This window comes from Procambarus clarkii, chromosome 41 (genome assembly GCF_040958095.1).
Source record: "Procambarus clarkii isolate CNS0578487 chromosome 41, FALCON_Pclarkii_2.0, whole genome shotgun sequence".
Taxonomy (NCBI): domain Eukaryota; kingdom Metazoa; phylum Arthropoda; class Malacostraca; order Decapoda; family Cambaridae; genus Procambarus; species Procambarus clarkii.
In genome coordinates this window covers 25465125-25477390 of record NC_091190.1, presented here as the reverse complement: position 1 = coordinate 25477390, position 12266 = coordinate 25465125, and the positions used below count along the sequence as shown (strand labels likewise).

Sequence of the window (12266 nt, the reverse complement as noted above, 5' to 3'; positions counted from 1 at the left end):
TACACAGTCATTAATGTTGTTCAGGTAAATAACTCCACAAATATGAATTCGGTTAATAAAGTAAAAGTTGGTTATCTCCAACCAGTGTTATAGTGTTGTATTTTCTGCATGAAGGCATTTGTTTAAATCTCCACATATGATATTCTTGACCAAAATTCATTTGTTATATCCCAGGTGAGTATTGACTTTCGCTATAATAACTGCTGGATTTGTTGAGTGTTACTAATAAGGATGTTAGAGTTTACAGGGTATAAAAGCTCGTCATTATTTTAAGACTTTATTTTCATAACTTACAAGAAGACGTAGATTACAAACTTCTTTATAAAGTACCAGAAGTTTCAAACCGGCTTCCTTAGATGCAGTTTTTATTGGTAATGTTCCTCGGAATCGTATGAGGGTTGATATGAGGACTTCAAGAGGGGCTTGTATGATGGTTGGGTTGGATATGAAGGCTGGGTTGGGTATGAAGGCTGGGGCTTGTATGAAGGCTGAGGCTTGTATGAGGGCTGAGGCTTGTATGAGGGCTGGGTTGGGTATGAAGGCTGGGGCTTGTATGAAGGCTGAGGCTTGTATGAGGGCTGGGTTGTGTATGAAGGCTGGGGCTTGTATGAGGGCTGGGTTGTGTATGAAGGCTGGGTCTTGTATGAGGGCTGTGGATAGTATGATGGCTGGTACTGGGGCTTGAAGGTGACAGGGGGACCATACTCGTGGGGGTACTGGGCCTCGCCCTCATACCTGACCTCTGCCTGATACCCGTAGTCGTCCTTGGCAACGTAATTCACCTGTCCAATTAAATAATAATTAATGAGACAAATGAATTAATTAGAATTAATATGTATATTATAATGAAATTAATTTTTAAAATCAATTGATTGTTCTGCTCAGTAAATAACAAACGTTACGCAGATTCCAAATATTGACTTCAACGGAAATACCAGAATTTGAATCATAATTGCAGTAAATTGGATAATTGTTTCTTTGGTTAATATGTTCATCATTCCCTATTAAGTTAAAAGTTATCTTACCGTCTGTTTGCGGCCGTCTGGAAGCTGGACGGTGTAGGAGCCTGAAACGGTGTCTCCGTCAGACTGTTCGTTTTGGCCAAAGTCATTGCCGGAGTAGTCGTCCTTGACGCCGTACTGGAAGTTGTATGGCATGCCCTCCTGAAGTGTATTATGGTATACCAGTGTTAAGTTTGTAAATCTATGGGGAGATCACATGTAATAATTTCATGCTATAAATTTGTAACATTGTTTTAATGGAGTTTGTGTTGTGATAAGCCTGAGAGTTTTGAGGTACCTGTTCGTAGCGTGGGTGATGTCCTGGTGGAGCGTAGCGATCATAATCGTCAGCGAGAGCCTTTCCCACCATAACCACCACCACCAGCAACACACTGAGCTGAGGACAACAACACTCGCTATTACTCTCGTAACCCCAAATTATGTTGAGATTCAACAATTAGGCACGAATTCGCATATTATTGTGGTTAAAAGAAAAAAATACATCTTGAAAACACGTTACCTTAGCGATCATGTCGTCTACAAGTTACCGAAGCTGAGGAGCGAGTGATGTGGAGAGGATGATGGTTGAGCTTTATATAGTGATGAAGGTTGTCCTTGACGTAGGTAAGTGTAGGGTCGGCACTGGGAGGAGTCCACAGGGAGCCAAGCTATGGAGAGATAATTACTTATTGTCGTTTCGTAACACCGAAATTGTAAATACATAACTTTACTGAATTTATCTCCAGTTCTGTGCTTGTATAGTGTAGGAATCTCTCGTAATATTTCATATCAATAATAATTCGTGTATCAACGGAAATAACAATTGCAGTATGAGAATTAAAATTTGTTTGCTTTAAATTTAACAATTAGGTGAATAATAACCATATTAAATCCAAACGTTTTAAAACTTATTGCATATAGTTAAAACATTTCTGGCTTGTTCACTTAAGCAAACTTAACTTTGGAAGCTACTGAACACAACAGTGTCATTGTAAAGAGACGATCATTATCTCCAATATTAATATAATTTGCTCGTGTTTGCCTTTTATTTGCTTTTACTTTAGAAACCTTTACCGCCACACGGTTTCTATAAATAATATGAATCCAAATATCATATGTGATTTTTCACTATAAAGTATAAACAATAGACGAGATATATACTTTTATGGTGTCTTAATGTGCTGAACGACACGTTCACCTAATAAGATTCCGATTATTGATAATTTAGCAAATTCATTAAGGTATATTCAAATGAAATTTAAACTTGCTTGAGTTTATTCACATTAAAACATAAGTAAAATCTTTTAACAAATGAGCAACAACAATCCTGAAGGTTTAAATAGGTAAGATGTTTTTATGGGTGGTATGGGGTTGTGTATGAGGGCGTGTGTTGGTACGAAGGTTGTGACTTGTAGGTGACAGGAGGTCTGTAATGGTGGGGATGGTGAGCCTCTCCAGAGTACTGTACATCAGCTGTGAAGCCCTTGTTGTGGTCGGCCTCGTAATTAACCTGCCAATAGAAGTACAAATTTTAATATAAGAGTGTGAGAATATTTTGTAGTGAATTACTAAAGATTTATCAATTTTAACTCTTTAGCTGTAACGAATGTCTGTTGAAGAATGCATCCCCGAATTATACAACTAACATCAATTGGGGGTTTAGCACTTAAACACCTTCGCTTATAGTTTTAGAAATAAATCTGTAAATTAAGGATTGACATAAATGACTAATAATTCGCAATAAATAGATTAAGATTATTTTATACATATAAAAAGTAATAAGAAGTACTTAGTGCTTGTGGAATCATCGTTTCTCAAATTATTAATCGAATAACATTAGTTTGACATTTTTTATTTCTAATAAATTTCACCAATATTTATGTTAAGTTTTCATGTACTTTCTTAAGACATAATTAAAGGATAAATTAATCAAATTTTAGTTCTATTTATTGATATCAAACTTTAATATGAACGTATGTTTATGGTTTGATATTTATCATCCGTATTCGTATCCTATACTCATTTGGAAATTAGAAACTACTATAACTGTCAATATATATATTTTAATTGGTGATATTAGTAAATACTGCAGTTATTTGTGGATTTGGCCAATCAAACTGTTAAAAGCACATACCGTCTGCTTGCGTCCGTCGGGAAGGTCGACACTGTAGGAGCCACGGACGGTGTTGCCGTCGGAGTTCTCACTGTGGCCGAAGTTGGTGCCGGAGTAGTCGTCCCTAACATTGTATGTGAAGTCGTGTGGCATCCCCGGCTGCTGCAGTAATATAGCACATTTATGATGCTTAGTTTTAACTTTGCCAAAAAAGTTCGATTAATATATACATTTTGAATTTTTCTTAATTCCAGTCGAGTAGGCGAACGATTGTTTTAAAGTTATAAAACGAGAGGCCAAATAATGTCTACCTTGTATACAGAACTATGGACAGGTTGAACACGGTAGGGGTCGGAGGGGGCAGCGAGAGCTACACCCAACACCACCACCATCAGCGCCGCCTGTAGGAGACCAGAGTCTTTGATGCTCTTATTATAATAGAGAAACCTTGTATTGGAAGAAGTGCTTTGGGAAATATTGTTAAAACGTTTAATATGTAAGGATCTTTAAATGATTTAGAATGTGTACGATAGGTTATATATGTAAAATACAATTCAAGTATATTGTGAATCAGTATGGGAAATAATATACATATTTTATGTGTAAGTTGTGTGCAGTTAATTCTTAATACTTTTCCAGACTTTAATCACAGAGGAAATGCATAACAATATAACTTAATATAACTTAAATTGGCACTAGTGTTGATGAGTTTAAAGTACCAACCTTAAGAGCCATGTTGAGTGTGTTGCGTTACAGGATGGTGAGTGATGGTGGTGTCCAGTTCGCGTCTGGCTTTATACTCACCATCCTCTCTCCTGGACCTCCCTGTCCCCCCGCTCTCCAACACCTGTTGTCTTATTTCTTCCTCACCCACATATTCTTCCTTATGTTCTTGTTAATAGAACACCGCAGGAACGAGTTAAAGCTTAGACATTCACCAAGTAAATATACCTTAAGGAATAATATGCTAACAACAATCAATAATTTTGACATCTAAACATGTATTTTTTAATTGTTGATTTTAATTGAAGGTTAATATATTGTTAATGTTATTTTTTTTTTTACATGCAAGCATGCAATTAAATACAATAAAACAAACACAAAACAGAATACAATGTAAGTATGCAAGCAAAGAATGACAATCGGAATGAATGTATCGGCCTGAAGGACCGATAACAAAGCACAACAGGAAGCACAACATGAAAGATAACAATACAAAAAAAGAATACAAAGGAGCAAAGCACATAACCACCGGCCTGAAGGGCCGCCATCAAAACAGTAACATGAAGAACCACCACACCGCAGGACACAAGAGAAAACAGCAACAAAATAATGTGGCAAAGAGCAATTCAAAACAATGCACACAAAAACACAGAAATTATATACAGAAAAGAAACACAGGATACATACTGAGAAGAACAAGACATTAACAAGCAAAGCAGCAGCCCGAAGGGCCTCAGCAAAACACAAATTAGCCCACTAATAGCACACGAATACACAAACCGGAACAGGCCCACGCGGGAGCCTTAGAATGTTACATAATACAAACTGTGTTTGTAGATCATGATTATCAGCTGAAATACCGGATTAATATTCTTGGAAGCAGGTTTATCATATTTATAATGTGATTGCGTGTTCACGCTAGAAATTTAATGTTATATAGCACTTAGTAATATATTAATTCAAGTCGTGGGAGTGATGATCATTCATGATTAATATATGAAGGGTATATTCATATAACCTTTCTATATATATGAAGGAAAATATATGATACAGAGAATGATAGATATGCAATAGGAAGTGAATAATGAAAATCGAAAATGATAAAAAAAGTGCTAAAGTGTAGCAGAGTTTGGATGGAGTTTAAAGTATAAACAGCAGAGTATATATAGTTTGCAAACGCTGATTTTTTAAAATCTGCTGTATACAAAAGTAAATTGGTTTATAGGCAAACTTTAATTTTTGGTTCCTCTAAAAAGAAAGAAAATTTAAAACATCGAGAGGTGAAGGGATAAAGAAACATCGCAAGGTTCGTTCTTCCTGGCGTTCGTCTTCCTTATGATTACGATGTTAATAACACGTTTATTGATGAATACGAGAAATGTAAGAGTCAGTGTTTTTTTCATGCAGTTTCTGCCTGCCATATATCCACCGGAAATACAAGGAAACTTTGCTTGAAAGTTGACTGTCTTTTATTAATTGGCTAATTTTCACAGCCTTCAAATAAATGGCATTTGTAAGAAATATTTTGTACACAGTCATTAGTGTTGTTCAGGTAAATGACTCCACAAATATGGATTCGGTTAATAAAGCAAAAGTTGGTTATCTTCAAACAGTGTTATAGTGTTGTATTTTCTGCAAGAAGGCATTTGTTTAAATCTCCACATATATGATATTCATGGCCAAAGTTCATTTGTTACATCCCAGGTGAGTACTGACTTTCGCTATAATAACTGCTGGATTTGATGGGTGTTACTAATAAGGATGTTAGAGTTTACAGGGTATAAAAGCTCGTCATTATTTTATGATTTTATTTAATAACTTGCAAGAAGACGTAGATTACAAACTTCTTTATCAAGTACCAGAAGTTTCAAAACGGCTTCCTTAGATGCAGTTTTTATTGGTAATGTTCCTCAGAATCGTATGAGGGTTGATATGAGGACTTCAACAGGGCTTGTATGATGTCTGGGTTGGATATGAAGGCTGGGTTGGGTATGAAGGCTGGGGCTTGTATGAAGGCTGAGGCTTGTATGAGGGCTGGGGCTTGTATGAAGGCTGAGGCTTGTATGAGGGCTGGGTTGGGTATGAGGGCTGGGTTGGGTATGAAGGCTGGGGCTTGTATGAGGGCTGGGTTGGGTATGAAGGCTGGGGCTTGTATGAGGGCTGGGTTGGGTATGAAGGCTGGGCTTGTATGAGGGCTGTGGATAGTATGATGGCTGGTACTGGGGCTTGAAGGTGACAGGGGAACCATACTCGTGGGGGTACTGGGCCTCGCCCTCATAGCTGACCTCTGCCTGATACCCGTAGTCGTCCTTGGCAACGTAATTCACCTGTCCAATTAAATAATAATTAATGAGACAAATTAATTAATTAGAATTAATATGTATAATATAATGAAATTAATTTTTAAAATCAGTTGATTGTTCTGCTCGGTAAATAACAAACTTTACGCAAATTCCAAATATTGAATTCAACGGAAATACCAGAATTTGAATCATGATTGCTGTAAATTGGATAATTGTTTCTTTGGTTAATATGTTTCATCATTCCCTATTAAGTTAAAAGTTATCTTACCGTCGTTTGCGGCCGTCTGGAAGCTGGACATTGTAGGAGCCTGAAACGGTGTCTCCGTCAGACTGTTCGTTTTGGCCAAAGTCATTGCCGGAGTAGTCGTCCTTGACGCCGTACTGGAAGTTGTATGGCATGCCCTCCTGAAGTGTATTATGGTATACCAGTGTTAAGTTTGTAAATCTATGGGGAGATCACATGTAATAATTTCATGCTATAAATTTGTAACATTGTTTTTATGGAGTTTGTGTTGTGATAAGCCTGAGAGTTTTGAGGTACCTGTTCGTAGCGTGGGTGATGTACTGGTGGAGCATAGCGATCATAATCGTCGGCGAGAGCCTCCCCCACCATCACCAACACCACCAGCAACACACTGGGCTGAGGACAACAACACTCGCTATTACTTACTCTCGTAACCCCAAATTATGTTGAGATTCAACAATTAGGCACGAATTCGCATATTATTGTGGTTAAAGAAAAAAATACATCTTGAAAACACGTTACCATAGCGATCATGTCGTCTATAAGTTACCGAAGCTGAGGAGCGAGTGATGTGGAGAGGATGATGGTTGAGCTTTATATAGTGATGAAGGTTGTCCTTGACGTAGGTAAGTGTAGGGTTGGCACTGTGGGAGGAGGACCCACAGGGAGCCAAGCTATGGAGAGATAATTACTTATTGTCGTTTGGTAACACCGAAATTGTAAATACATAACTTTACTGAATTTATCTCCAGTTCTGTGCTTGTATAGTGTAGGAATCTCTTGTAATATTTCATCTCTATAATTATTCGTGTATCAACGAAAATAACAATTGCAGTATGAGAATTAACATTTGTTTGTTTTAAATTTAACAATTAGGTGAATAATAACCATATTAAATCCAAACGTTTTAAAATTTATTACATATAGTTAAAAATTCTATGGCTTGTTCACTTACACAAATTTTACTTTGGAAACTAATGACCACAAGAATACCATTGTAGAGAGACGATCATTGTCTTTTAATATTAATATATTTTGTTCGTGTTTGCCCATATATTTGCTTTTCTTAAGATCCCTTACAACCATAGTTTCTATAAATAATCTGAACCCAAGTAACGTTTATCATTTCACTATAAAGTATAAACAGTAGATGAGATACATACATCTTTTAGTGTTCTATTGTGCTAAACGCCACATTCCCGTATTACAATACCGATTATTGTTAACTTAGCAAATTCATTAAGGTATATTCATACGAATGTTAAATTTGCTTCAGTTTATTAATATTAAAAACATAACAGTGAGTAAAATCTTTTAACAAATGAGCAGTAACAATCCTGGTAGGTTTAAGTGTGTAAGATGTTATTTGGGGTAGTATGGGGTTGTGTGTGAGGGCGTGTGTTGGTATGACGGTTGTGAATTGTAGGTGACAGGAGGCTTGTAATTGCGGGGATGGTGAGCCTCACCAGAGTACTGTACATCAGCTGTGAAGCCTTTGTTGTGGTCAGCCTCGTAATTAACCTGCCAATATTAGTAAAATATTAATATAATAGTATGAGAATATTTAGTAGAGAATTACTAGAGATTTATCAGTTTTAACTCTTTAGTTGAGGCAAATGTCATTAGGTGAATAGTGGATCACCGAATCACACAATATCAATTGACCTTCAGCACCTGAACACATACGATTACAGAGTTTTATCTATAAATCTATAAAATTAGGAAGAACTGACATAAGTGACAACAAAACACAATCAGAAGATCAAGATTATTGTTATACATATAAAAGTAATTATAAGTACTTGGTGCTTTTGGAATCATCGTTCCACAAAATATTAATCGAATAACATTAGTTTGAATTTTTTGTTATATTTCCCGATTGTTACACTAATATTAAATAAGCTTTCATGTATTTTGTCAAGAAAAAAAATAGCATAAATGATTACATTTTTGGTTCTAGATGCTGATATCAAACTTAATGACTGTATGTTCATGGTTTAGTGTGCTACATCCCTATTTTCAATTTACTTGCAAATAAGGAACTACTAAAAGTTTATTTTGAATTGGTGATATTAGTGAATACTTATTTATGGAATTGATTTATCACACTGTTAAAAGCACATACCGTCTGCTTGCGTCCGTCGGGAAGGTCGACATTGTAGGAGCCACGGACAGTGTTGCCATCGGAGTTCTCACTGTGTCCAAAGTTGGTGCGGGAGGTAGTCGTCCCTAACATTGTATGCGAAGTTGTGTGGCATCCCCGGCTGCTGCAGTAGTATAACACATTTAAGATGCTTAGTTTTAACCTTGTTTGCCCCCCCAAAAATGTGTGATTAATATATACATTCCTGGGGAAACAGATTAATTCCAGTGTGTAGGCGAACGATTGTTTAAAGTTATAAAACGAGAAGCCAAATAATGTCTACCTTGTATACAGAACTATGGACAGGTTGAACACTGTAGGGGTCGGAGGTGTCGGCGAGAGCTACTCCCAACACCACCACCATCAGCGCCGCCTGCAGGAGACCAGTGTGTTATATATTATGAAAATATTTGTTTAGGTTTGTTGACCAGACCACACACTAGAAGGTGAAAGGACGACGACGTTTCGGTCTGTCCTGGATCATTTTCAAGTCAATCGATTTGAGAATGGTCCAGGACGGACCCAAACGTCGTCGTCCCTTCACCTTCTAGTGTGTGGTCTGGTCAACATACTTTAGCCCACGTTATTGTGACTCCTCGCCTGTTTAGGTTTGATTTTGTTAAGGATATGCGAATTATTTAATTTGATATAAATGGTATATTAACAATTATAAATTGTAATTAATAGTCGTTATAGTCTCTATAAATAATCTTTATAGTGTTCCATTTTAAGCAATTTTAGGATATAATGTACCAAATGTGCTGTCAAATATTATTTTCCTGTCATTAATCAGAGAGGAGTTACACATGCGATGACACAAGTGTTGATATGTATAAAGTATCACAAACCTTGAGAGCCATGTTGAGTGAGTTATTGGAGGGTGAGTGACGGTGATGTCTAGACCGCGTCTGGTCTTTATATTCACCAGCCCTCTCTCCTGACCTTCCTGTCCCCGCTCTCCAACACCTGTTGTCTACTACATCACCACAACATTTACATGTTTATCTTTTTGTTAATAATAGACAGTATTCTCACTTTCATAATTCTTGTCTGCCGCAGGAACTTCTTAAGGCTAATATATAGATTATCACCAACTGAAAATACCTATAATAATGTGCTCACCACTGTTCATAATTTTGTAATTTGAACATGTATTTTGTACAAATTGTTATTATTGGAAGATTAATACAACATTGCATGCATGTATATTTCGTATTGTCAAAATATATATAATTAAACTAAAAATTCAAACTGTTCTCGTAGATATGGTTATCACCTGAGAGATAGGATTCATGTTCCTGGGTCCAGGTTTGTTAATCTTTTAATGACTGCTCACTCAGTGGTGGTGGTGATGTGTATATGGAGGGTGAGACATTGTTTTTGATACATGATATATACGATGACGATATATAAGGTAATAATGAGAATGATTAAAGAGTGTGTTGAGTTTGAAAGATGCTTCTTTGAGTGGTGGTAATAAATTATGTTATTTGTAGCATACGATCATTGTCTTATTGAAATATACTTGTCTAAAAGTTGATTGCTTATAGGTAACTTACGTCCATCTAGGCAAATCCATTAAGATCATTTGCTTTGGTGATTATTATTCAGGTCTAATGATGAATACGGCAAATATATGAATTATTATTAGTTTTGGGACGTTAAATAGCCGATTGTAAATTGGGCGAAACTTATGTTGAAATTTTGCTTATCTTTTGATAATCTATTTTTTTATACATCATTGTAGATAATCGAATAAATAGAATGTCTTGCATAACATAAGTGATACTCAGATGACAGGCTCTACATCAGTCAGCACACAGTATATACTTTCACGACTAAAAATCACATTTACTCCAAAAAATCTACCACTTACGGGCTATTCATGCCCGTGCCACCTCTTGAGTGGCTTAATCTTCATCAGTCAATCATCGACAGACTCTATATGGCGTATCCCGTTTATAATATTTAAGACGTGATTAGTTGATGTGCCTGAAAAAATTCCGTGTTGTGCTGTTGCATTTTCTTCAGGAAGACATTCGTTTGTTGAACAAAGTTGAATATACGGACATTGTTAAACGAAGCTCGTATGTCAAATCCTGGTTGATCTCCCTACTTTGGCTATATATAACATATAACGACTGTTTGGAGTTATTGATAAGGATGTTAAAATTTACAGGGTATAAAAGCTCGGCATTTTTAAGACTTTAATGGAATAACATACACGAAGACCTAGGGATTAAAGTCATTTTTAAATTAGTTTTTAAACTGCTTCCAAAGCTGCAGATTTTATTCGTAATGTTCCTCAGAATCGTATGAAGGCTGAGGCTGGTATGAGGGCTGAGGTTTGTATGATGTCTGGGTTGGGTATGAGGGCTGGGGCTTGTATGAGGGCTGGGGCTTGTATGAGGGCTGGGGCTGGTATGAGGGCTGGGGCTTGTATGAGGGCTGGGGCTTGTATGAGGGCTGGGGCTGGTATGAGGGCTGGGGCTGGTATGAGGGCTGTGGATAATATGATGGCTGGTACTGGGGCTTGAAGGTGATGGGGGGACCGTACTCGTGGGGGTACTGGGCTTCACCCTCATACAAGACCTCCGCCTGATACCCGTAGTCGTCCTTGGCAACGTAGTTCACCTGTTAGATAATTCGTAATGTTAAGAATTAGGCTATATAATTATAATCAGAATTAATTTTGTTAGGTAATTCATTATTTCGTTCAATAACATAGATTTTGCAAATATTGAATTATTGGGCAATATCAGAAATAAAAATATATCAGTGCATGGGTTAATGCATTTCTTTGCTCTAATATATTTTGGTTATCATTACTTATTAAGTTAATAGTGATCTTACCGTCTGTTTGCGGCCGTCTGGGAGCTGGACGGTGTAGGAGCCTGAGACAGTGTCTCCATCAGACTGTTCGTTTTTGGCCAAAGTCATTGCCGGAGTAGTCGTCCTTGACGTCATACTGGAAGTTGTATGGCATGCCCTCCTGAAGTGTATCATGGTGCAAAAGTGTTAAATGTGTATATCTTTGTAGGATTACTAATAATATTTTAAATATTATACCTTGATATTGTAAATTACTTGAATTTTGTGTTGCAAAAAGCATGAGAGTTTTGAGTTACCTGTTCGTATCGTGAGTGATGTGCTGGTGGGGAGTAGCGATCGTAATCTAAAGCGACAGCTTCCCCCACCATCACCACCACAACCAGCAACACACTGAGCTGAGGACAACACAAATTAATTACCTTCGTGTTCCAGCATCATACAGATACATAGTTGTAAATTGTGTCCCGCAGTTATATAGAGATATAGGAGTAAATTTCTCGGAAGGTGGAACGTATTATGTTTATACAAGTTCTCTTCAGTAAGACACGTTACCTTTGCGATCATGTTGACTACTTGTTATAGAGGCGGAGTGAGTGATGTGGAGAGGATGGTGGTAAAGCTTTATATAGTGATAATAAAGGTAGACTTGACGGAAGTAGGTGGAGTGCCAACTCTGTGGGAGGAGGACCAACAGGGAGCCAGTCTCATGAGAGATAATTACCTATTGGCATTATGTAACACCGGTGCTGCAAATGCTCAAATTTATTAAATGTATCCGCACGTTTGTTCTTGTATAGAGTAGGAAACTCTGGTGGTGAGCAACTGTTAACTTAATACAAACTTCCTTCAATGAAAAATCAGACAATTACATTTTTTATTTATTTTTATTTAAAGGCAATATATATTG

General features: G+C 37.0%; 2 protein-coding genes and 2 pseudogenes across 2 annotated transcripts; all 4 read right to left on the bottom strand.

The window, feature by feature from the left end:
* Positions 1-365: 365 nt before the first annotated feature.
* Positions 366-1533, bottom strand: LOC123761139 (adhesive plaque matrix protein-like). The gene is made up of 4 exons (XM_045747084.1): positions 1517-1533; positions 1300-1393; positions 1026-1163; positions 366-782 (listed from the first exon to the last, which is right to left on the bottom strand). Exons 1-4 carry the CDS (start codon positions 1531-1533, stop codon positions 366-368), a joined length of 666 nt encoding a protein of 221 aa, XP_045603040.1.
* Positions 1534-2189: 656 nt separating this feature from the next.
* On the bottom strand, positions 2190-3849 carry LOC123761140 (cuticle protein 7-like). The gene is made up of 4 exons (XM_045747085.2): positions 3838-3849; positions 3426-3542; positions 3136-3276; positions 2190-2511 (listed from the first exon to the last, which is right to left on the bottom strand). Exons 1-4 carry the CDS (start codon positions 3847-3849, stop codon positions 2356-2358), a joined length of 426 nt encoding a protein of 141 aa, XP_045603041.1. The 3' UTR covers positions 2190-2355.
* A 1929-nt stretch (positions 3850-5778) lies between these two features.
* On the bottom strand, positions 5779-11923 carry LOC138373190 (adhesive plaque matrix protein-like; annotated as a pseudogene).
* On the bottom strand, positions 7658-9387 carry LOC123761143 (cuticle protein 7-like; annotated as a pseudogene).
* Positions 11924-12266: the final 343 nt, after the last annotated feature.

Coding starts and splice junctions, on each gene's coding strand:
- LOC123761139 (XM_045747084.1), bottom strand. Junction 1,164..1,299: donor ATCACCCACGCTACGAACAG/GTACCTCAAAAC, acceptor AATACACTTCAG/GAGGGCATGCCATACAACTT. Junction 783..1,025: donor CAGACGGCCGCAAACAGACG/GTAAGATAACTT, acceptor TTAATTGGACAG/GTGAATTACGTTGCCAAGGA.
- LOC123761140 (XM_045747085.2), bottom strand. Junction 3,277..3,425: donor TCCATAGTTCTGTATACAAG/GTAGACATTATT, acceptor ATATTACTGCAG/CAGCCGGGGATGCCACACGA. Junction 2,512..3,135: donor CCGACGGACGCAAGCAGACG/GTATGTGCTTTT, acceptor TTCTATTGGCAG/GTTAATTACGAGGCCGACCA.